The sequence below is a fragment of the Prionailurus bengalensis genome, chromosome A1, assembly GCF_016509475.1.
Source record: "Prionailurus bengalensis isolate Pbe53 chromosome A1, Fcat_Pben_1.1_paternal_pri, whole genome shotgun sequence".
Taxonomy (NCBI): Eukaryota; Metazoa; Chordata; class Mammalia; order Carnivora; family Felidae; genus Prionailurus; species Prionailurus bengalensis.
Genome location: NC_057343.1, coordinates 179773112 through 179799045, shown reverse-complemented (window position 1 = coordinate 179799045; position 25934 = coordinate 179773112). Strand labels below are relative to the sequence as shown.

Below are 25934 nucleotides of genomic sequence, written 5' to 3'. Positions count from 1 at the left end.
ATGAGAATTCTAGAATCCCCATCCTTTCTCCTGAGTTCCTCACTTTCATTTCCACCTACCAGCTGGATGTGTCTCTCCCCAAGACATGTGAAATCTGAAATCATCTCCCTCTCCAGACCTGATCTTTTTATTTATACCTTTCCTGGTTCTGTTTCTAGAACTATTGATGGCTTTGATCCCCTCCTGTTCCCCAGACTTTCCTCTAATCAGTCACCAGTCCCATTGATTCAAACTCTTGGGGCAAATCACCAAATCTGACTGAGCCTCTACTTCCTCATCTGTAAAATGGGTGTAATGAATAATATTGACCCCAGGTGCTTGTTGTAAGACCCAGATAATCCAAATATGACACCTAGCACAGCGTCTGGTAACAGACTAGCAAATCATGATGATTATTTTTATAGTGGCCATGACCCCCATGGAACCTGCCCTCTTCATCTTAATGGTTATTCTATCATGAACTGTTCAGCGAGCTCTGAGAGGACTCTCTCCCGCTGATTAGAAAATACAGACCGGTCACCATCTGCTTCAGATATTTGCATGCTCTGAAATCCTTTACCTTATACATCTGCTTGCTTGTTTATAGTCTGAGCGCCCCTATCCCACTCCACCCCTAAAATGCAATTTCCACAGGGGAAGGGATGTTGTCTCATTTACTGGTGTGCCCTCAATACCTGGCACAAGGTGGGATTCTACAATTGTGGAAGGAAGACAGCTAGATTGACTGCTCATTGAGTTGCTGACCTTCAGCTTCAAGGGCTCCCTTCTCGGTCCTGCTCTGTGATGCTTGGTTGGGACTCTGCAAGCCACATTTCTGCTTTGCCAGAAGCCCCAAGGTAGGCTCTGCCAGCAGGGGGACAAGGAGGCTGCAGGCTGGAGAAGAGGGCCATGTTCCTTCCAGGAGACTTCCTGTTCCCTCCCTGTGTCCCCAGTGCAACTAGCAGTGACATCAGGTTCCGGTGGCAGCAATTGGTTCATTTCTGATACATATCTTCTGAACTCCCAGAATCGACCTCATAGTTCCGCTTCAGACACACCAGCACCAGCCAGCCAGCCCCCCATCCTCAGAAGAACGGGTCTGTGCCTCATGGAGCCCCTCCTCCAGGCTTCTAGGTTCTGGGATCCCAGTTCTTTGTCCCCTTCCCCTGTCCAGGGAGAAAGCTGGCAGCTGCTTCCCATAGTTACCACCTCCGTGATTCCTCAGTGTCCCCTTCTGCCTTATCAGTCCCCCAATACCCATATAACATTCTTGCTCTCCAAATAGCTCATGTGGCTGTGTCTCCTGGCTGCCGTGTGACTGAATCTCTGCCGAGCCATGCCCCTCACCACCTGGCCGCCCACCCCCACAGCCATGGCTGTCGACAAGACTCCTCCCAGGACGTTTGTCTCAACTCACTCCATCATGCTTCCAGGAACAGGGAGTTTATGATTATAATAGCTGCTTGTTTCTTTCAAATCAAGGCAAAATATGTCTTCCTCAAACTGCCAGTTGCTTTAATTTTGAGCCCTAGTGAGGATAGGAAGTAAATTTCTATGAATTTTAAACATTTTTAATGTTTATTTATTTTTGAGAGAGAGACAGAGCGTGAGTGGGGGAGGGGCAGAGAGAGAGGGAGAGACAGAATCCGAAGCAGGTTCCAGGCTCTGGGCTATCAGCACAGAGCCCGAGGTGGGGCTTGAACCCAGGAAACGTTTCCAACTGACCCGAAGTCAGATGCTTAACCAACTGAGCCACCCAGGTGCCCCTAAATTTCCATGAATTTTAGAGTCAAATGCCAAATGGTCTTAGATTCAAATTCTGCCTTAGCTGTGTGGCCATCAGCAAGTTACTTTCCCTCTCTGGGCCTGTTTCCTCATCTATAGAAGGGGTAGAATAATAATACTTTGCTCACGGTGCTGTAAGGATTACATATGTGAGGAAAAGTACTGAGAGTAGTTACCTCCACATGTAAGACTCGGTGAACGAACAGCATGTCTGTCCTCTTAGCCTTGCTCTCAGAGGGGTCAGCACACTCTTGTGGGCACAGACGACATCTGGAGCCCCCATCTGCCTCTCCTCCTTCCCTCTGGAAATGCCGTGTGAAGATTCCTGTAAACAGTATCAGGCAGAGCAATGACTCTGTCTTCCCAAGCTCCTTCCGCTAATGCACATCTGTGACAGGGAGGCTGACTAATTACAAACCTGCTGATGATCTAATTTCTCTGCTGCCACCTGAATGCTCCGTTACCGTGTGGCCTTTTCTGTTCCTTATTTGCAGAAGAGGGTATTCCTCAGGCAGAGAACGATTCTTCCCTATACTCTGCTATCACGAACTTAATACTGATGCAACTGGCCTTTCTTTGCGGGGAATGTTCTTGGCACACTAAACACCTTGCCCACATTTCTGAGGGTTCTGCCGTGTGATAGTTTGGATGCCGCTGACCCTCTCTGGGCCTGAGTCATTTCTCTCATACTGAGAGTTCAAATGCTTGATCCTTGTTAAGATCAGAGGAGAATCTGAAATGCTTAGTGCTTGAGTTACTACGAGGGGAGATTGAAAATTGGAGCCTGGCTCTAGGATTTTCAGTAATCACAAAGCTTTACCTATCTATACCTATGGAGCTGTTTTAGGGGCTAGGGGCAGGCATGGGGGCACCACCACCACAAGAGTGGCAGCAGTAGGAGCAGTAACAATGACCTCTGCACTGACAGACTGGCTTACCATGCCAGATACTCTATTGAGCACATTGATTTCATTGTAGCCTCCAAATGAGATAAGGGTTATTATTCCCATTTTCCAGAAGGAATAACTGAGGCTCTACTGCTTGCTCAACCGCTGCTAGATTGCAGACCCTAGAATCTCAGGCCCGCCATTGGCCTTTGGACTTGCTGTTCTTTCAGCTGGAACAGTTATTACCCCGCAGAGCTTTGTGGCTGGTTCGGGGTCTCTGCTTAAATGTCATTTAATGGGACAAAGCTTTTCTCAGTGACTCTATAACCTAGAAACTCCTGTCCCTCTCCACCCACTCAATAAGCTCTCTTTTCCTTCACAGCACAGTCCTGTATGCAGACACAATGTCCTTCGGCCTCAGGAATGTGACCCCAGTAAGCCCAGGGACTTTGTTTCCTACCTCACTGTGTGCTCAGCGCCTGGAGCAGAGGCCAAGGTGGTTTGTCTTCAGCTCGCATTTGCGCAGAGTGAACGAGCAGGTGTTTCAATGCCTGGGGCAAAGGGCGGTGCTCTTAACCATTACCTGTCTTGCCTGGAGGGGGGATGAGATACTGGTTCTCGGGATTTTCCAGCTCCCTCAGACAAACAATACTGTTGTTTTATTCCCCCCTACATTTCAAATGCTAGGATTCCAGATTTTGAAGCTGGAGCCCAAATGCAATCCCCACCCCGACCCCAACAGCCGGCCATCTCCTGTCATCCAGAAACAGATGCAGCCTACAGCCTTCTGAGAGTCCCTCCTCCTGCAGATTCCTGGCCACAGCTAATGCCACTAAAGTCACAATCACTGTTTCCTCTGGCTTCTCAGTCTTCAGTGTCCCTGCCTCATGTGAGATGGGAGAGAGAAGCAACAGGGTCTAGCTGAGAGTTCTGTCCTACAAAGCTCAGAGGGTAGCACTCTCCTCGGCAAATGGCCAGGTAGATACCACAGCCTCCCTCCATCTTTCTCTAAACTCTCTCCTCCTCCCTGATGCCAGGTAGCGCTGCTCTTTGCCTGCTCCTTGCCCACCAGGTGTGTTCCGTGACCTAGTTCTTTCTTCCTCCTTCTTAAAAAAATTTTTAAATGTTTTTATTTATTTTTGAGAGGACAGAGACAGAGCACAGTGGGGGAGGGGCAGAGAGAGAGGGAGACACAGATTCTGAAGCAGGCTCCAGGCTCTGAGCTGTGAGCACAGAGCCCGACGCAGGGCTCAAACTCACAAGCCTTGAGTTCATGACCTGAGCTGAAGTGGGATGCTTAACCAACTGAGCCACCTAGGCTCTCCTCCTTCTCTTTCTTCACACTTACCTGCCCTGTGTCTCCAGTCCACTAAGATTCTGCAAAGTGAAGAAAGTTCATCAGACCAATGGATTCTTAACAAGGTCCGGTGCCTGATGATGAATCCACTCCACTGTAAGGTTGGGAGGGCACTGACCTTGTGTGTCCAGTTGGCCTGGCTTGGTGTTTTCTACATCCTGGGAGCTTGGTTAATATTGGATATGTGAATAAGTGAACAAAAGACATTAACATTCCCAGATACTATGTGCATTTTAACTGGCACCTTTGATGCCTTAAGGCAAAGAGTGAACAGTGTGTCAATTTCAAGCCCTAAGACATCAAGCATGATGGGATATTTTCTGTCACAATGTCTTTCTCTGTACATGCTGTGACTTTTACCATGCCGGTGAGTCAGAGCATGCAGGCCACTTTGGGGCTCTGTGCTTGTTGGCTGTCTTCAGGGTCTGTTCTTGGAGCTGAGCTTTGATGGTGACCCCCCCCCCCCAAGGGCTGAGGTTTGCTTCAAGATTCACTTCCACGTGAGTCATGTAATTTGGGGAAGAAACCAGGCAGGGAGCATGAGTTCACTTATCTGGCATTTTGTCAATTGGCAGTCAGTCCATCCTCCGGCTTTTAAGCAATCTGCTCTTCTCCAACATCCCAGCGAAGCAGATAACAGGGAGACAAGAGAGGAAGAGAAAGACTTTCCCAGGGCATAGCGTAGTTCAGCTGAAAGTAGATTTCATACCTGCTGTTCATGTGGCCACCGTGCACAGACAGTGCCCATGCTGATGGCCCAGGAGGACCTTTTGAATCACCAAGGAAAGTAAAATATGAACGTCATGGGAGAGGTTCAGGCCCTGTGGGGGGATGGGGTGGGGGGGGGTGGGGGTGGGATGAGACGTCCTGAGAGGTCCCTTCTGACCTGTACAGTCTGTGGGACTGAACAGCAACCAGACTTTTTATTAAACGTATTTGCACCCTGGACTTGATATTTGCATATCACCTTGCAGTTTTACTTCTAAGAGTATTTTACTGTAATCAAATCAAATTACCCTGTGGCATTTCTGAGGAACACTCTCATCCAGGCAAGTCCTAATTGTACTCCTATCCTAATGAGAGCGCAGACTCTTGCCATGCAGCCGACTTTGAGACGGGGGGCGGGGGGGGGGGTGCACCTCGAGCCAGAGGCAGTAGAGGCATTGGCCTTCCAAGTCACGGAGGCAGCCACCCCTGCTGCAGGTGCCCAAGGAACCTCACAGGCCAGCTCGCCGGGGCTCCGGCTCAGCCCGACTTTATGATGCAAACCAGGCTGCTCTGCTGCTGCCTGTAAACTTTCCACTGAGTGCCGAGCCGCGGCTTTCGGCTCTGTGGGGAGTTCACCCACATCCCGATCAAGGCAGGGAGAATTGATCTATTAGATTAACCAGGAAGGAAAGAGCGGGAGAGCAAGCAGGAGCTGCTGTGTTTGTGCGTAGCTGTCCCCTCCCTTCTGACTCGAGTATTAATTGCTACATTACCACTGCCATGTAAGAAAGACAGCAAAGCCTGGGAGAGCTCCAGCTCCTCCCTCCCTGCTCCGCTCAGCCTCACTCCTCCTTGGTGCCTTCGGAGCACCCTGTGCCCTGGCAGTGTGTCCCGCTCCCAGCCCTGGCATCCCGAGGTCCTCGCCTGGTGAGGACTTGAGTGGACAGCAGGAGGGGGTGGAGGGAGGGAGGGAGGAAGGGAGCAAACATCGTGCCCTGCAGGCTTTCTGGATGCAGAAGCCAGACTCACTGCAGAGGCAGCTGTTCTGTTCCCAGAGCTTCTGGGGTACATCCGGCTCTCAGGGGTTGCTTAGGCGGGCTCCAAGTTCCAGGATCACGCAAGGTGGGTGCCTTCCCTTCTGGGCGCTCACAGCAGAGCCTACCTTCCCTCTGCCACCATGAGCGGCTGTTCCAAAAGATGCAAGCTTGGGTTCGTGAAATTTGCCCAGACCATCTTTAAGCTCATCACTGGGACCCTCAGCAAAGGTAGGGAGCCTGGCCTTGACCCTCGTCTTGTGTCTTAATGTGGTCTGGCTGGCCAAAGTGGCAAGTGCCTTGGTGTGGCGACTGTGGCCGTTCTGGTGTGCCGGGGTCTCAGAGGAGGGTGGGGGGAAATGGGTGGCTGGGATTCGGGGTCGCTGGCAACCTGGGCTCCGGCTCTGAGCAGGCAGGCACCGTGCCAGGGAGCTCAGCCGGCCGTAATTGCCTGGAACTTTGGAAATGGATTTGGTGGTGTGTGACTGATTGGTTACAGGCGAGCAGAGGGACAGAGCCCTTCCCAGAGCACTGGAAGCTGCTTAGCGTGACTAGAGTTTCAAGAAGTTATCCAGGGAGCGTTGTGTCTTGTTGATAAAGGAGAGATTTGATGCGGTGGGCTGGGAGTAATTCTGCGGAACAGAGACGTTTGAGGAGGCCAGCAGGAGATGGCAGCAGGAGTGGGATCCACCCTGTGGGTCCATCCTGTGGGTGAACACAGGATTCGGATTCCCATCAGCTCTGGGTCTAGTGTGCCAAGAGCTTTCTCTCACTGAGTCCCAGGGTCCTGCGTTTCTGGGGCTTTGTTCATCATTCTGCTTTCCGGGACCCCTGTCCCTCTGCGGACCCTGCCTACGTCAATGTCTGCCTTCTCTACTTCTCCAAGAACTGGGGCGGCAGGGGGTTGGCAGGTTCCACTCCCTAGGCGGCCCAGAAAGGGTAGTTGTGAAGGGGCCCTGGGACCGTGTGTACACAAGTCAGCCCCAGAGGCTGAGGAGGGAAGGCTGACTTCTCAGGGCCCTTCCTATCTCTGGAGCCCCCTATTACACTGTGCCAGGGAGGGCGAGGCGCTCAGAGAGACTCTGGCAAACTTTCTGGAGATAACATTTAAAGAGAGAGCAGCAGCATGACGTGGTTTCACTGGCTGAAAAAAAGTCTTTAAATATTCATGCCCTCTTTCAGGAGGAAAGAGTCTTTGGGGGAGATGCATCGGAAGCAGCAGGGAGGGTATTCAGGGAAGGAGGGAGGGACACAAACCCTTGACTGGGATTTGTTTTAAATGACAAGAAGAGAAGATAAAGGCTGCCTGTGGCCAGCTCTGATGACCTGGGGCAGGTGCTCTGGGCAGGAGGGTGTGGGAGGGAGGGACGTGGTGAGGTTTGCCTGTCTCCTTTCTCGCCCGTCGGCACCCCTGCTCTGTCCCCACTACACTTCTGAAAGAGGGCGCTGCCCCCCAGGACCCTCAGGGAGACCGACGGCCCAATGCTGAGGGTCAGGCTGTGGGCAGATTTACTAGGGCCCCTGTAGGATGGACGGAGGTGAGGAGGAGAGAGCCAGGCTTAGAGGATGGCACAGAGTCCTCACCGAAATTCAATCCTTCCAGACAAATGGGATTTTCTCCCCGCGTCATGGATTCCAGGATCTCAGGGGACAAGGGATGAGGGGCAGCCTCTGATTCCCAGAGGTTTAGCAAAAAGAGCTTTGACCCAGACTCAGGAAACCTAGGTCTCAACTCTGGCTTTACTACCCATGCAAGCCGCAGCCTCTCTGAGCCTCAGTTTCCTCATCTGCAAAATGAGTCCATTACCTGCCATCTGTTTACCTCCCAGCCCTGTCGAAAGGATCCAGGGAAGCCGAGACACGGGATCCCTCTGCAGATGGCATTGCAATGAGCAGACGGGAGGGAGCCCGTCAGGGACTGAGATGGACGTGGGTCTGGAGAGGGTGACCCAGGCCATGCCTTCTACAGGACCAGGGTCAAAGGGCCTTTAATGTAGCTGACCACAGGTGAGTCTGTGCACTCCAAGCAGCACCAGAGGGAGAGAGAGATCACAGCAATAAGGGCCAGTGTGAGAAAGTGAGTCAATAAGGGAGAGAGCACGTGCAAAAGTGTGGGGGGTGGGAGGGAGAGGGGGAGAGAGAGAGAAAGTGGATAGATGGCTATTTGAATTTGAATAAGTGAGCAGGAAGATACTGTCTTCTGCATATTTGCCTACAATCATTCGCTTAACATTTATTGACTGAGCACCTACCCTGTGCCACGCTAATTGCTGGACACTGGACACACAGAGAAGATGACACAAATCCTCCATCCAGCAATGTGCATGCTGTGGGAGCACAGGCTGAATGCACAGACCTCAGCTGAGACGAGGAGGGCAGAACCGGGCAGGTAGAAGCAGGTTGGCACTAGCTGAGAGTGGCATGGAGTGCCGGTCTCTGCAGAGAAACCAGGCAGGATGGCCCCCTCCCTCCCCTCAGAACCCCAGAGACTAAGATCTGTGGGACACAGAAAGGGCTCCACGGGACCCACACTGGGGACCTAGTGGCCACCTGGCCTTTCTCCGACCCTCCTCCTTACTGAGTTTCCTATAGCCAGGGCTCAGGGAGGCGGCCCCCAGCGGGTACCAGGGCAGGATTGTGTTTCTGCAGTCTGCAGCGAGCACCGACTGTTTACACAGCCCTGGCTCTGTGCCAGGCACACGCTGGGAAACTGCTGTTCTGCCCAACCCAGGTGTTTGCTAAATATTTGTTAAATAAATGACCGTGGGAGCAGAGCCAGGACTGGAGCAGGGGGAGCAAAGAAAGGTCTTTCTTATGCATAGGCCAGCCCTGAGTGACTAGATTAGACCCTAGGTGGACACATGACATTAGCTTAATGATTGTTGGGTTTGTGATTTCCCTTACTCCTTATTGCACTGAGCCCTCACTTCGCAATAATCCAACGCTTAGGAGGATTTTTCTTTCTCCCTTCCAGAACTGAGGAATGTAGAGGTGCTTGCGTGGCTCAGTCAGTTAAGTGTCCGGCTCTTGATTTCGGCTCAGGTCCAGCCCTGCATCGGGCTCCATGCAGAGCCTGCTTGGGATTCTTTTCCTCCTTCTCTGTCTGCCCCTCCCCTGCTCTCTCTATCTCTCAATAAATAGATAAACATTAAAAAAAGAAGAAGAAGAACTGAGGAATGTAAAGATTCGATAGGACCAGGTACCTGCTGCTGGTCGTGGGGGCAACTCATTATTTCTTACCTGCCTTGGAAATACCTGGAGAACAGGGAGAGCCCATGACCACCCCTCCCCGTCCTTCCATTCCTGGACCACAGCCACCTGCCCCTGATTTTAGCACCCCTTTCCCACTGGTCTAAGCTAAAGGTGGCCCAGACTTTTCACAGGTGCCCTTTTCAGAGATGAACTGATCAGGTCCTCTTGCTCACACATCTCCTTGACCTTGAGCTTTTCCTTTATAGTTCTGGTCACAATCTGCGATCCCTGTTCCTTTTAAAAACATGTTTGCTAAAGGCTGTCTTCCCTGCTGGACTTCAGCCCTCTGAGGGCAGGGATCACAGAGGACCCGGTGCCCAGAGCTACTTGTCATGTGCCTGGCCCGCAGTGACTGCTTCACCAATAGCATTAAATGGATGAAGCGGCAACTCAGGGCACAGACACTGGTTGAGGGTCCCCAGAAGATTTTAGAGTGGGAGCTTTCTAGAATTCACCATTCAAGCTCCTGTCCCAGAGGCTCTCAGTAAAGGCTCTCTGTACTCTGTCCAGCTGCAGGACCTGAATCTGTGGCCAGAAGGTGAGCCTCCAGCCAGACAAATCATTCAGAACCATGCCTGAGCTTTCTCGGTATCTCAGGAAGGGCATTTAATTGTCCCCACGAGGGGAGGCTGTGCAGGGGAAGATCTGGCACTCCCATCCCTGCCCCTTCAGCTCTACTTTGATTTGTTTCACATACTGAATTTCTTTGAAATTTAAAGAACGAGTTTCTCTTGCTTTAAAAAAAAAAAAGTTTGTAAACCAATTATGCAGAGGAAAGGACAATTGGTTGCCAGACTGGGACATCCTTGGGTCTCCCCCCCACACACACTGGCAAGGAAGTCTCCTGCAGTGTCCTTCACCTCTCTGGCCTCAGCTACCTAATCTATAAAATGGAATCACAATGTCCTCCTTATAGGATTAAACAAGATTGTGTATATAAAGCTCTCTGCATATTAAGCACTCAGGAAATGTTTGTTGATGTGACTGCAGTTATTAGCTGATACTCAGGACTGTGAGCGCCTCAGGGCAGGGACTCCATCTCACTAACTGCTTGTTTCTTCAGCGCTGGCACAGACTCTCAGAGTGGCCTCTCTAGAACATTCGATTCCCTTCTCCAGAACTTGCTTTCCTAAGGCCCCACTTAGTGATTGTGCTAAGACTGACCTTTGAGACATTTCCCACACCCGATTAACTTATTAGATTAGATGTTAATAGCATGACTCCCAGAGCCGGGCCCTCCCCTGCTCTTTGAGCAGACACCCGGCTTGAATGCCTAGTTAAGCCACGGGTGGGAACAGAAGTTGTTCAGGCTCCACTCTGGTTGGGGAGGTTTAAAAGCCCATCTCCTTCTGTACTTTGGGAACTCATCCGTCACCCCAGGCACAGATGGTGAAGCCAAAGCCAGCAGGAGGGGAAGAATCCAATCCAGGAGAGCTTCTAGTTGTCCAGGCCACCCGCACGGCTGCAGGGTGGGGAGGGGGTGGGAGGGCTGACCTTGTATGATTTATCTCAAGGACAATGCCCCGGAGCCCCGACTCCCCTCTCCCACGCAGTCAGTTGTTTCTCTCTGTGCTTTGGACCTGTCAGAGACATACTGTTCCTCTTGCCTCTTCCCCTCAAGAAACTAACCTTGAACTTGGCTCTGCCTTCAGGCAGGCCCAGCTTGAGTCCCAGCTCTGTCATCTACCAGCTGTGTGAGCTTGGGTGAGGTACACAGCCTCCCTAAGCCAAGGTTTCTCGCTTTTAATTGGAGATAATAACAGTACCAACAGCACAAGGTTGTTTTCTAATTCAGTGAGGATGATGCAGATGGCAGGGCAAATGGTGACCCTGAGCTTGCAGGGAGCTGAGGGTGAGTCCCTCCTTAACCTTTGAGCCCTAGGCACCTCTTTTTTCTTGCCCCAGTCCTGACCCTCGGAGTAGGTATTGCAATCACAATTTTAACACATAAGGAAATTGACCTTTAATTAAGCCAGATGGCCTAGCTGGAAGTAAGTGGCAGAGTTGGCGTTGAAACCCAGGACCCCCTGGGGCCAAGACCAGGTGCTCCATGCCACAGAGCTGGAGAAGACACCCCAGAGGGGATCTATCACTGGCAAAGAGTGCCCCCAGCTTCCCACCAATTTTGTAGACAGGTTTGCCAAGGACTGTCATACCAGCTGGGGCCTTTTAAGGAAGCCACCCGTCTTCCAAAGGCTGGTGACAAATTCCTTAATGTGGCGTGGCCTGGGTTAAGAAATAAGCTTTATGGAAAAGAGAACACTCTGCAGGCCAAGGTCAGCAAGACGTCTACATACACACTCTTCCAGCATCACCGTCACCTCTCAGGCAGTTACACTGGGGCCAGGGCACCCATGTTGAATGGGCTCCAAGTCCATGAGGGACCCTCTCTACCACGCTCCTCACATGCAAGTGTGAGGAGTGGTCATGTCAGTGTGGAAATACACAGGGTTTTAGGCACCAGACACTCTGGAATTAAGAGACTCACCATTTACTAGAATTCTCTGGGAAAGCAACGGCCCTGACCCTGGGAACCTTGGGGCCTGTGAGGTGTTACAGAGCCCTCTGTGAAAAGGAGGATACCACCTGTCCCATGAGAAGCTCAGCTTGTATGCACTTCCCTTTGCTGGGGCAGGAGAGAGTCCCCACCATACCAGGTCACAGCTAGCTCCTGTCCTGGCAGTACAGGCCAGCACTGGGTCATGTTAGGACAGCTCTACTCCCGGGTTCCTTCCAGGAACCTCTGAGTGCTGTCTGTGCCTTGTCATAGGCAGAGAGTTCAGTTGCTGGGGGTTCTGGTCCATGCCTGCCCCTTCAGTCACAGTCAGCCTCTGCCAGTGTGGGGAATAAGCCTGCCTGTCTTCTCATCCTTGCCCCCCTACGCCATGCCCATCACTCCCTCACCCATTTGGCTGGCCATGTGCTCTCTGGGATCCCCTAAGTCCCATAGCAGAGGAAGGTGGGGCCTCCCCCTGCCAGCCCAGGCTGTTCCTCTTTAGGGCCACCAGGCCTCTCTTCCAGATAACCCTGACAGTAGGCAGGAATAATTTGTTCAGGGCTGCTTATCCTGGCACTGCTGCACACACATCCTATTAATTTCAGGACCACGGGGGAGTGGCTAGTTTGTTCCAAATTAAAAGTAGCTAGAAATGGGCCCCTCTGGCAGGGGGGAGGGACACTGTGGGCTATGATATTAAGACAAGGGTGGAGTGGATCAAGTCAGGTCTTAACTGGTCTTTGGAGACCTGGAGGTCACTTACCATGCCAGTGTGACCTTCACCTTCCCCAGTCCTCACAGGGTTACAGAATCTTCCAGGCACAGAATCCTTGAGAGCTGTTGATTCCCAAGTGTGGAGGTGGTCATGTGATGTAGCCAGGAAAGAAGGCAGCAAGATGCAGGGAAAGCCAAAGAATGGCTCTGGAGCCAGCCAGCCCTGGGTTCAAATCCTGCCACTGCCTCACAGGATAGCCTTGGACGAGGTATTTCCCATTTTGAGTCTATGTCCTTCTCTGGAAAGTGGGGCCAGTAATTCCTAGCACACAATGCTGCCAGAAGACTGAACAAGATTGCGCATGTGACACACACAGTACCTAGCACATAGCAGCTGCCTGGTAGAGGCCAGGTTCTGCCCTGTCTTCTTCTCGTGTTATGAGACCTTGCACTGGTAGCCAGGAGAAAGGAGGCATTGCTGGAAGGAGCGAGCTACGCGTCAAGTCCTCTTCCAACTCTTTTCCAGATGTGCTGCTCCTCCAAAGCCACCCCCTCACCCTGACCCCATCACTCTCGATTACAACTTCCGTAATCAAAAACTTGTCAACAGCTGAAATGATCCTTTTCATTTAGTGGTTTATGTGTTTCCTACCCAAGCCCCATGAGGACATGAGCCCTACAAAGGCTCATGTGTTGGGCTTGGCTTCCATTTTTTGAGTGTCCAATGCATGTTGAATACACAGTGACTGAAAGCTTTCCCTGCCCAACAGCATCGGGCCATGTAGCTGGAGTTCCTTTTGGAGGCCTGGTCTCATCTTGCTGTTCTGAACTCTGTGCTGGAGTGTGACAGATGCGATCAATCAGAATGACCTTGATGACATGTTGGATCAGTGCAATCCAGACCAAAGCCAAGGCTTTGACTCCCCTCCATCCCAGTTCTCATGTGCTCTGTGAGATTGGCCCCTCGGCAGCAGGCCCACACTGCCTGTCCACCACAGCTGACCAGTGTCCCCTCAGTGTCCATCTGCACCACAACCAGGAGGGCAGGGAGGAGGACCAAGGCTCTGAGGACCCCATGGAAGGGCAGAGGGTTGGGGAGAGGAAAGGAAGCAGAGATGAGATAACACAGGCTCCCCAGACCAGCTGGATAGAAGGGAGGCCAGGAAAAGATGTGAGGGAAGGTGTTTACCACCACCAGTGTCTGCCCTCCCTGTATTCCTCACAGATCCCCAGTCTGGAAGCAAAAGAAAGCCTGTCTCCTGTTGGGGTGAGGGCAGCAAGGCCATGAACACAAAGCCAACCCTGGTTCTCTCTGGTTAAAGCCACCATATGTCCAGTCCATGTTCTTGGACCTACAGTGAATAACAGCTTTGGAGCCAAGCCTGAGTTCAAATTCAAATCTTCACATTTGCTCACTGAACAGGTGGCTATCTTCTCTGGACCTCAGTTTCTTCATCTCTAAAATGAGGGAGTTTCTGACTTTGAAGTTCCCATCCAGTTTTAAAGTTTTAAGATTCGATACCAATAATCAAAATTCCCATCACGGCTCCCACTCTGGGCCTGACACCGCTCTAAGCACTGTGCACGCACCAGAATGTGTGAAGGCGGGAGCTCCAGTTAGGCCTATTTACAGATGAGAAGTTTGGAGCCCCAGAAAGGGAAGGCCAGGCTCTGAGTCATACACCCAGCACGGGACAAAGCTGTAAGTGGAAGTCAGGCTGTCTGCCTCCAAGTTCCGGCTTTGCCCCCCTCATTTCATGCCCTCCATTTCTAAAACTCAGATCCGGGATAGGAAAGCAATGAAGACAAAGCTGATGCCTTCCCAGTTTGGTCAAGATTTCTTTCAGAAATCAAGGTGTTAAGACTTCTGTTCTGCCTGAAGCAACACAATTCTGGACAATTCCCCTGACACCCTAGTCCCCCGTCTATACTGCAAACCAACATTGGGGGCCATCTTTTCCAGGCAAACAACAGAAACTATGGGAGACCTGGACAGACAGCTCACACTACAGGCACAAGAAGGAAAACAAAACAAAACAAAACAAAACAAAACAGCACCACCCTGCAAGCCTTCCTGTTCTAATGCCAGTCTGGCCAATTTCCACTTCTTGCTGTAAGGAGGTGGGTTGGAAGCAGAGGCAGAGAACTGGGCAGGAGTCAGGGAGAGAGATGTGATTCTGATGCTTGTGTCTGGAAGGCCAGGGTTAGCCTGCCCTAATTTTCTTTCCGTAATCTTTTGATTAACCCTGGACCAGTTTGGGTGGCATCATTCAAACATCTTTGCTTGGCAGGCAGAGCCAAGCCCAGGCTTGCTGCTCACTATCTGCAAACATCAGCTTGGAACCAGCTGTCATTCGGAGCCTGAGACAACAGGAGACACGCTGGGCCACAGGACGCACTGGCATCCTTGTGCTGGTTAACCCCGCCCATGCATCATTGCAAGCCCAGAAACAGCAGCCTGTCATTCCACACTCAACAGGAATCATGTAAAAAATAATAATTGCCATAATCCCTTGAGGGTTATTTATTTGCTGGGGCTTTCTGAGGATCCCTACCTTCAGTCCAATCTTAGCTGTAAGTTACCTACGCTCACTGCTCCCAGGATAGGAGAGGGTGGGAGAGGTTGAATCACTTCCCAAGGTCACAGAGCCAAGACTGCGACTGAAGATTCCAAGCAGTGCTAAAGGAACACTCTCTAGGTCAAATCTCTCAGCACTGTCACCCCCTGTTGTGGACTGAACTGTGCCACCTCCCCCAATTTATTTGTTAGAGCCCTAAGCCCCAATGTAACTGTACTTGGAGGTAACACCTTAAAAGAGGTAATTAAGATTAAATGAGGTCACAGGGTGGGGTGCTGATCAGATAGGACTGGTGTCCTTTAAGAAGAAAGGCACACACAAAATGAAAGAGGACAGATCACAACCAACACTGCAGAAATACAAGCAATAATAAGAGAATATTCTGAGCAATTATATGCCAATAAATTGGGCAATCTAGAAGAAATGGACAAATTCCTAGAAACATATAAACTACTAAAACTGAAAGAGGAAGAAATAGAAAATTTGAACAGACCCATAACCAGTAAAGAAATTGAATTAGTAATCAGATCTCCCAAAAAACAAGAGTCCAGGGCCAGATGGCTTTCCAGGGGAATTCTACCAAACATTTAAGGAAGAGTTAACACCTATTCTTTTGAAACTGTTCCAAAATATAGAAATGGAAGGAAAACTTCCAAACTCATTCTACGAGGCCAGCATTACCTTGATTCCAAACCAGACAAAGACCCCACTAAAAAGGAGAACTTCAGACCAATTTCCCTGACAAACATGGATGCAAAAATTCTCAACAGGATACTAGCCAACTGGATCCAACAATACACTGAAAGAATTATTTACGACAAACAAGTGGGATTTATACCTGCGATGCAGGGTTGGTTCAATATCTGCAAAACAATCAGTGTGATACATCACATTAATAAAAGAAAGAATAAGAACCATATGATACTCTCAACAGATGTAGATAAAGCATTTGACAAAATACAGCATCCTTTCTTGATAAAAACCCTCAAGAAAGGAAGGATAGAAGGATCACACCCCAAGGTCATAAAAACCACATACAAAAGACCCACCACTAATATCATCCTCAATGGGGAAAAACTGAGACCTTTCCCCTAAGGTCAGGAACACCACAGAGATGTCCACTCTTGCCACTGTTATTCAACATAGTACTAGAAGCCTTAGGCTTAGCAATCAGACAACACAAAGAAACAAAAGGCATCCAAATTGGCAAGGAAGAAGTCAAACTTTCACTCTTAGCAGACAACATGATACTCTATATGGAAAACCCAAAAGATTCCACCAAAAAACTGCTAAAACTCATCCATGAATACAGCAAAGTTGCAGGGTTATAAAATCAATGTGCAGAAATCGGTTGCATTTCTATACACAAATAATGAATTAGCAGAAAGAAAAATCAAGGAATCAATTCCATTTACAATTACACCAAAACCCATAAAATACCTAAGAATAAACCTAACCAAAGAGGTGAGAACCTATACAATGAAAACTATAGAAAGCTCATAAAACAAACTGAAGACACAAAAAATGGAAAATATTCCATGCTCATGAATTGGAAGAACAAATATTGTTAAAATGTCAATATTACCCAAACCAGTCTACATATTCAGTGCAATCCCTATCAAAATAAAACCAGCATTCTTCACAGAGCTAGACAAAATAATCCTAAAATTTGTACAGAACTAGGAAAATTCCAGACTTCAAAATGTATTAGAAAGTTCCAGACAATTCCAGACTTCAAGATGTATTACAAAGCTGTAATCAATAAGACAGTATGGTATTGGCACAAAAACAGACACACAGATCAATGGACCAGAAAAGAGAACCCAGAAATGGACCCACAAATATATGGCCAACTAGTCTTTGAAAAGGCAGGAAAGAATATCCAATGGAAAAAAGACAGTCTCTTTAGCAAATGGTGTTGGGAAAACTGGACAGCAACATGCAGAAGAATGAACCTGAACCACTTTCTTACACCAGACACAAAATTGAAGTCAAAATAGATGAAAGACTTAAATGTAAGGCAGGAAGCCATCAAAACCCTAGAGGAGAAAGCAGGTAAAAACCTCTTTGGCCTCGGCCACAGCAACTTCTTACTCAACACGTCTTACTCAACACATCTGAGGCAAGGGAAACAAAAGCAAAAATGAACCATTGGGACCTCATCAAGATAAAAACTTTAGCATGGTGAAAAGAACAATCAGCAAAACTAAAAGGCTGCCAACGGAATGGGAGAAGATATTTGAAAATGACATATCAGATAAAGGATTAGTATCCAAAATCTATAAAGAACTTATCAAACTCAACACGCAAAAAACAAATAACCCAGTGAAGAAATGAGCAAAAGACATGAATAGACATTTTTCCAAAGAAGACATCCAGACAGCCAACAAACACATGAAAAAATGCTCAACATCACTCACCATCAAGGAAATACAGATCTAAACCACAATGAGATATCGCTGTCAGAACGGCTAACAACTCCGGCAACGACAGATGTTGGCCAGGATGCAGAGAAAGAGGACCCCTTTTGCACTGCTGGTGGGAATGCAAACTGGTGCAGCCACTTTGGAAAACAGTATGGAGGTTCCTCAAAAAATTTAAAATAGAACTACCCTACGACCCAACAATCGCACTACTAGGTTTTTATCCAAAGGATACAGGTGTGCCATTTCGAAGGGGCACATGCACCCCAATTTTTATAGCAGCTCTATTGACAACAGCCCAAGTATGGAAAGAACCCAAATGTCCATCGACTGACGAATGGATAAAGAAGCAGTGGTATGCACACACACACACACACACACACACACACACACAATGGAGTATTACTTGGAAACCAAAAAGAATAAAATCTTGCCATTTGCAACAACGTGGCTGGAACTAGATGGTGTTATGTTAAGTGAAATCAGTCAGAGAAAGACAAATATCATATGGTTTCACTCGTATGTGGAATTTAAGATACAAAACAGATGAACTTAAGGGAAGGGAAGCAAAAATAATATAAAAACAGGGAGGGGGGAAAAACATAAGAGACTCTTAAATACGGAGAATAAACTGGGGGTTGCCGGAGGGGTTGTGGGTGGGGGGATGGGCTAAATAGACAAGGGGCATTAAGGAGGACACTTGCTGGGATGAGCATTGGGTGCTATATGTAGGGGATGAATCACTGAAATCTACTCCTGAAATCATTATTTTACTATCTGCTAACTAACTTACATGTAAATTTTAAAAAAAAAGTTAAAAAATGTATTGAATTAGAAAATCATCCTCATTAAATACGTGTGTAAATAGAAAAAAAAAAGAAAGAAAAGCATACATAGAGCAAAGGCCACCTGAGGACTCAGCAAGAACACAGTGGTTTTCTGCAAAGGACAGAGTTCTCACCAGAGAGGTCTCAACCCCGTCAGGACTTTGATCTTGAACTTCCAGCCTCCAGAACTATGAGAAAAAAATTTCTATGAAGTCACCCAGTCTGTAGTATCGTGTTATGGCAACCCTAGAAAAAAAAGTAATCTACGCTCAGAGACAATTCTCTGCATAGCACCCTTTCCCATATTTTTTCTTGTAGTAAATATACACAACATAACATTTACCATTTTTGCCATTTTTAGGTGTACAATTCAGCGTCATTAAGTACATTCACACTGTTGTGCAACCATCATCGCCATCCATCTCCGGAACTTCAGCATCCCAAACTGAAACTGTGTCCTCATTAAACACCAACTTTGCATTCCCCCTCCCCCAGGGCTGGCAACCACCATGCCACTTTCTTTCTGTATAAATCAACCTATTCTAGGTACTGCATATTTGTCCTTTTGTGTCTGTCTTATTTCATTTAACAATGTTTTTAAGGTTCACCCATGTAGCATCAGAATTCCATTCCTTTTACAGGCTGAATAATGTTCCGTGTATGGATATACCATAATTTCTTTTATCCATTCGTCATTGCTATTCATCCACTCCCATATTTTTAAAATACAAAAGAGATCCCATTATCCTCTTGCTCACAACTCTGCCTCCAGTGGTTTCTTGACACATCTGGGGTCAAGTGCAGACTTTTCTCTGGGGCTGACAGGCTTTGCTTGGTCTTCTCCTTGCATTGCACCCCAGTCACACCAGCACTGTCAGCCTCTGGACCCACACAGCTCCTGTCACCTCCACTGGACACTGGAGCTCACCTGGCTCTGTCTAGCACATCCCCTCCTGGGCAGCACCCCTTTCTCATCTCCCCCACCAGCACACACACACATACACACACACACACACAGAGATCAGGCACTTTCTGTCCGCTGACACCACCTTGTTTTTCCACATAACATTCACTGCTCATGCAATGACATTACACATTGATTCACCTGCTTCCGGTCTGGCTTGCCCACTAAGAGTGGGAACGTGAGGGCAGGGACTGTTCTGGCCATCACCACTTTCCCAGCAGCTGAGGCAGGGCCTGACACATAGCAGGACTCAGTGGAAGCTGAGGGGTTGACAAGGCAGGTGAGAAGCCCAGGAGAAAACCACCTAGAAAGTGGGCAGCAAAACTGGCCTTGAATCTGAGCCTCCGAATCTTTTTTTCCCCAGAGGCTCTGCCCTGCCTTCCTGTTAAAGAGCCTGGTTCTGTATTCCACCTTCCCATGTCTGTCTGTCCATCCACACTTACCCTTTGGTAAGCCCACCAGTAATCCTGCAATAGGGCATGAGGGTTTGAGCCATTTGTGTGACTCCTTAGCACCCCCATCCTGGAAACTGTCCCTTCCTGTCACTGCAGCTATGGGCCATTTAGCTAATCTTTGATTTATTCTTCCCACGGAAAGAGGGTAGTGTTGCCACAGGGAAAGGACTGGCACTATTTTTATTTTCCAGTCTGCCCTCTGCTCCATTCAGCTAAGAGGCTCCTCTGTGGGTATGTGAAGTGACCAGTCACCCGCAAAGGCCACTGGAGGCTACAGACAGGGCTGGCTCCCGCCGCCCCAGTGCTCTAGCCCTTGGGGATCCAGGATTTTCTGGGAACATGATTTTGGGGGTTCATCGGACTCTAAAGCCAACTATTACCTTTGGAAGCCATTTGATCTTCGGAAGTTCCATACTTCTTTGAGTCTTGCTTTCTGTTGGAAAGTGGACACAATAATATCAGTCTTGCAGGTTTATTGAGGTCATGCACATAAGTGTTTCGTGCAATGCTGTGTTGGATAAAGAGCTCACAAATGATCACCTGCTTTTGCTTTTATGTGTTATTGCTGTTTATAAGGACTGAGGTTATGTCTCCTCTCATCAGTTGCCTAGTCAAACCTCTTGGGTCTCAGAAAATGGCTGGTTGACTGAAATCACCCATGTGGGCCAGAAGAGAGTCAGAGACTTCTCCAACATTCTCTTTGCCTTCCCATTCCCTATCTAGAATCTGAGAGCCAGTGCCAGAGTTTTACTCTAGGCAGTTGGGACAGGAGGGCCAGCATTCCATTCAGAGAATGAATGGACTGCTTAACATCCAGTCTTCAAAACTCATTCAGTCCAGTCCCTCCCCTGGCCCTGCCCATTCAAGAGTGAGCACTCTCCCCCGGGTGAAAGATAGACGGGCGGCAGTGAAACCCGAGCCCTATATGCTTCAGAAGCCTAACACCCGAATGTTCAATGTTCATCTCTTATGGCCTGGGTCAGACTCCCCTAAGGACACCTCCACCCTGGAGGCAGGAAGTTGGGCCCCAAATCTCAAAGCTTCAAGGGCTCTGGCAGGACATTTAGCAAATGTGGTGAACTGAAGGCTGGAAACTAAACAGGACCTGCCACTGCTTGCCAGCCTGTCTCACTGGGCCCTGTGATGCAGAACGGAAGCTGGCATGTGGCTCCCCAGCACTAACCAGTGCCTGTGCTTTGTACTTTGGACTCTGAGGTCCTCCTCAGCAGGCTGCCAAGAGCCTGGTGGTGGCCAGCATGTGAAGGGAAGATGAGGCCACTCGGGCAAGTGACCAGCATGAGGCTCTCCTAACACTCCACCCCTCAACCTCTTTGGTGTACAGGTGGGAAAACTGAGGCCAGAGCAAGGAACACCCTTGACTTAGGTACCTTGAGGCAGAGTCTGGGTGCTGGCAGCTAGGGACACAGGGATGAAGAGGTGTGGCCACCCAGCAGATGGGCTCTACAAGTCCACACAGTGACTTAGGCTGAGACAGAGCAAGGGCCCTTGTCTCTTTAGCTGTGACCCTGCACTCTTGACCTTGTGCCTTCTTCTCTAGCAAGGCCTCCCAAATCTCTCTTCCTTGCTCTGTCTTGTCTCTTAAGTTCCAGGCCTGCAGGAGACTCCCCAGCTGAACTGTGAGCTCATGGGAGACAGGGGCCATATCTTAGTTATTTAAGAATGTTCAGCACTCACCCCAAGGCCTGGTACAGAGTAGGGGCTCAAAAGATGGGTGAATGAAGAAAGGAAGGAAAGAGGAAGGGAGGGAGGGAGGGAGGATAGATCATAAACCCTTCTATTTAAATGCCTTCTTCCTGTGGCCTCTACTCAACCCTTGTAAAAATAAAGCGGACCTCTGTCTCCTGATTTCTCTGTTTCCCTCAATATGTCCCCAGTCTTGCACCCTGAAGTTATCTTGCCGACTAAATCCTATTATCATTTCTTTCCAGTGTCATTTCTTTCTCCTGTCATTCTCTTTCCATCCTCAGCACCGTCCCTGAAGTCTAAACCCTCTTCATGTCTTAGCTGCAGCTGCCTGCCAACTGCATTTCTTCCCATTTCTCCCTCTCCTGTCCCCTCCAAACCAGACAGAGAGATAGTCTACCCAACTCTTTGACCCTGGAGCCCTACATCTAGAAATCTGTTCTAAGCAGATCATCAGACATGTGCACAGAGACCATCACGCAAGAGTGTTCATCATGGTATTACATTTTAATAGTGAACAATTGGAGATAATCTAAACTTCAGTTTAAAAAAGAGTGGGTTACCAACATTTTGGTTCATCTACCTGATGGAGTAATATTACATCTTTGAAAAATTATTTTGAGGACTACTTAAAAACAAGCAGAAATTCTATTAGGTAAAAAAAAATGGGGGTACCAAACTGTATGTACAATGAGGTTCCAATCTGTGAATAGATATGTGCACAGAAAAGGGAAATAGAAAAGAAATAAACTGAAATCTTGGCATGGGTTTTTGTTGGACTTAAGGGTTATTTTTTGAAGTTCCTCCTGATACTTATCTGTATCACCTACGTTGTCTTCAATAAACATGTATATTTAATCAGACCATAAAGAAATCATTTGCTGAATAAACATCTTCAGGTTTTCAATTCTTCTCAAGACCTTCAATGAAAGTTGTGCCTTCCCTGGCACTACACCACGGCCTTCCTGTCCACGCTGGAGCACACCCTGAACTTCTAGGCCTGGCTCCCACAGCCCCTGGCCTCAGCCCACTTTTGATCATGGCTCCCCGTCTACTAGCACATTCTTCTCCAGCCAGACTGGTCCCCTCATGGTTTCCAAACCAGACTTGTGCTTTACGCCCTGGCCCTGAACCTACTCTCAAATGATTCAGAAACACACACACACACACACACACACACACACAGACAAAGAGAAAGAATGCAAATATGGCAAAATATTGAAAACAATTTGTGAACTAAGTACATGCTCCTAGTACTAATTTTGCAACTCTTTTATAGTTGGAGATTTTTAAAATTAAAAGTGGGGGGGGGGACATGAAGGAGCATTATAATGTGCTTCAAGGTATAGGCTTTGCTATGAAATAAGCTAAGTGGGCAGCAGTGACCTGAAGCGAGTTACTTACTTCCTAGGCCTCAGGTTCTTTGTCAGTAAAATGAGGGTAACAAATATCATAGTGTATTTATGCCCTACAATTGCCTGGAGGATGGAATAAGTGTGTGCAAAGGGCTGGGTGAAGAGTCTGACACACCCTCGAGCATCGTGACCTATTAGTACCAGTGTTAAATATAGAAATCAGATTTTGAACGACGATGTGACCCATGATACTGTCTACCTCCCTGAGCAACTCAACCCTCGGATAACGAAGGGAAGTTCTGTGGCTCGGAAATCTTTTGCTAGCATGATTTTCTTCTTGCCTCTGGCCTGGGGCAGCCAGAGAGCAGTTCGGTTCCCACTGGCATCCGTACCTCCAGGTCTTGGCACAGTGTCTGGCCCAGAGGAGAGGAGGAAGCCAAGAAGTACACAAAACCCCAAATGAGGCACTTGAAGGGCTCAGGTTGTGCTTTCAAGAAAGTTCTTCTCATCATATACAAGCTGGTAATTTTGCTGATGCAGCCATTCTACTCCCAGGAGCCTTCCAGGAGATGAGGCATTACCTTGATAAATTAGCTGTGGATATAGGCGTCCTGCAGTTGGCATGGAAATACAATTTTGTTTCCAATTAAGCCTGATTTCTAGGCCAAAGTATTTGCCTGCCTCACACCTGGAGGATTATTCCAGCCAGATCTATTGTTGTCGATGGTGATAGTACTCCCAGGAAGTAGGCTTTCGTGGACACTAGCCCATCGGCCATTGAGTGGTTCAACCAGTCAGGGATGTGGCCTCTGTGTGCAGGTAACACTTTTCCTCAGGAGCTAAGTTTATGCAAGTAGATTCAAGAAAGTTCAATGTAAAGACAGGCAGTCTGTGGCAGAAATTTTTAAGATGGAGTACAGATAGAAATGGGTTGAGAGGGACAGAGAGGCAAGTTGGTCCTCAGTGGTACTCGCAAGAAAGAGAAGTGGGAATTTGCTACTAAGGAAAGGGGGCAGTAGGAAGCTCTCTGGGCTCAGAGAAGAACCTGTATAATCAGAGGAAAGAGACATGTTTGTTCCAAGAGAGAATGAACATTTGAGGAGCATTTTCTCTGCGCCAGGGACAGTGCTGAGCGCTCCCCATTCAATACTGCACCGAATCATCACGAGCCATCTATAAAACAAACTATGTTATGCTCATTTTCCAATTGAGAACATTGAGACCCAGCAAGATTCAATAAACTGCCCAAGGTCCCGGGCAATCCAGATTCAAACTCTCACTTTTGTGAGCGTTCTTCCCTACAGGTTCCCTCTCCAAAGACAAATAAAACACATAATTCAGAGCCATAAGGAGAAGGTCACACTCAGCTGAAACTTACCTCCCAAAAATGTAAAAATGAGAAAAAAGCTTTTCGAACGTGGCCCGAGAGAAAGAGTAAAAATTACTGATAGCTGAGTCTACTTGGGGAAATAATCTGATGGAGAGCCAAACAACACCCACCTCTGTTTGGGTTTATTCCCGTCTTCCCCACAAGGAGTGAGGTCTGAGAACTGGGAGTGATGATCCAAGATGCTGAAGAGGCTCACACAAGGTCAGGAGCTCAGAAAGCTCTGGCTACTCAAAATCAATGAAGTTCTGGCTTGTGGCTCAGGGAATTTCAATGGAGGGTGTATAAAACAGTGTTTAAAGACACGTATGTATAAGAGGTTTCTAAGAATATGACTACTTGAGTTGTCAATAGAGTCATAGGAAAAATTACTTAAATACCAAGAAGAGTCACATGATTCTTGGTATGGCCTGATTTCTATTACTAATAGCAAGAGAGGGCTCCAAAGCTCTGTATAAATAAGCATGCTGTCAACTCCTGGACAAATTCTAGAGTGGCTGAGTGGACTATTAAGCCAATGGTTTGGGAACAATTGGGAAAGAAAACAAGGATCACTGAGAGAAGTGTGGGGTCTTGAGAGAGTCATGTGAGACCAGCCTCTCTTCCATTCTGCTTTTTTTAAAAGTCTGTTTATTTTTGAGAGAGACAGAGACTGTGCTAGTGGGGAGAGATGCAGAGACAGGGCGGGGGTCGGGGGGAGAGTATCTCAAGCGGGTTCTGCACTGTCAGCATGGAGCCCAAAGCCAGGCTTGAACCCATGAAACTGTGAGATCATGACCTGAGCCGAAACCAAGAGTCAGATGCTTAACTGACTGACCCACCCCGGTGCCCCCCATTCTGCTTAATGGAGTGAGCCGTGGGATTGTTGTAGCCCCAGTGTCCCTGGGTTCCCATCTAGTCTTTAATGGGCTGCGGGCTGGTGGTGGTGGAGTCAGACAGATTGTAGCTGACTGCATGGCCCCTGTCTGTCTCAGTAATGCCCACATCAGAAGCTTTGCAGGGCCTTTTTGGACACATACTCAACCTACATCTGTTCCCCCTTGAGGGATGTGACTCCAGGGAGCCAGCTGAAAGCCTGGGCTCTGTGAGAAGGTATATGGAAGCATCCAACAGATTCCCAGTACTGACTGTGCTCTGTGCGGCATTCTCCGTTTGTTATAAGGAGCACAGGCTGCAGGGCAGGAATCACAGAACTTTGAGAGTAAGGTCTGAAGCCATACTGTCCAGGTTTGAATCCCAGCTCTGCATTTTGCTAACTTCTGATCTGTGATAGGCTAAATTCCTCCTCTGTGCCTCGGTTGCCTCATTTAGGATGTGAAGATAGCAATAGTAAACTAAAGAATATTGCTAGGATTAAATGAGCTATACATGTAAAAGCTAGGTAGCAAGGCCCTGTTTGTAGTTTGTGTGTATCAGGAAAGAGGGAGCTTGGTAAGGGGTGATGGAGATTATAAGAGATTAAAGACTGCAACTGAGGGAGAAGATGCAGCCTTTGGATAAATCCGCAACTCTGCCCACCCATCAGCTGGAAGTTGTTGGCTTTGCATCCATATTCATCCCTTCCCCATCTCCCAAATCCTTTAAGGAAGTTGGCTGAGGATCATCTGTTTTATGTGAGTGGGAAGGGAGAGTCATGGAAATCTAGGAAGCAGCTGAACATCTTAATATTATTGCGAACATTTTTGACCTTGCAAGCCTCCTCTGTGAGAAACACTACACTACACTGGGGTGAATTTCTCCCTGTCTTTCTGATCTTGCTTTGATCTTCCTCTTGTCCCTCCATGTGAAAAGGCAGCCACTGGTGAGGTACAGGATAGTTACACTTTGTTCAAACAGTATACTCCCAAACATTTCATATAATTCAAAATTCCCTAAATGCAACTCTATTCCAAAAGACAGGAGATAACATTTACGCACCAGCCTGTACTGTCAATTAGCAATAGAATGACTGCAGTTTACAATCCACTGACTTGAAAAATGAGCTTTAAAATTAGGAGAAATTCTGGATACATTGTTGATGGAGTGAG

The 25934-nt window shown here is 48.2% G+C and overlaps 1 protein-coding gene across 1 annotated transcript in view; it reads left to right on the top strand.

The window, feature by feature from the left end:
- The first annotated feature begins 5700 nt into the window (after positions 1 to 5700).
- KCNIP1 (potassium voltage-gated channel interacting protein 1) overlaps positions 5701 to 25934 on the top strand; it is a 345736-nt gene continuing 325502 nt past the window's right edge. Inside the window, exon 1 of the mRNA XM_043596102.1 lies at positions 5701 to 5981. Coding sequence (XP_043452037.1) covers positions 5894 to 5981 — 88 coding nt within the window. The 5' untranslated portion in view covers positions 5701 to 5893. The remainder of the gene's footprint in view (positions 5982 to 25934) is intronic.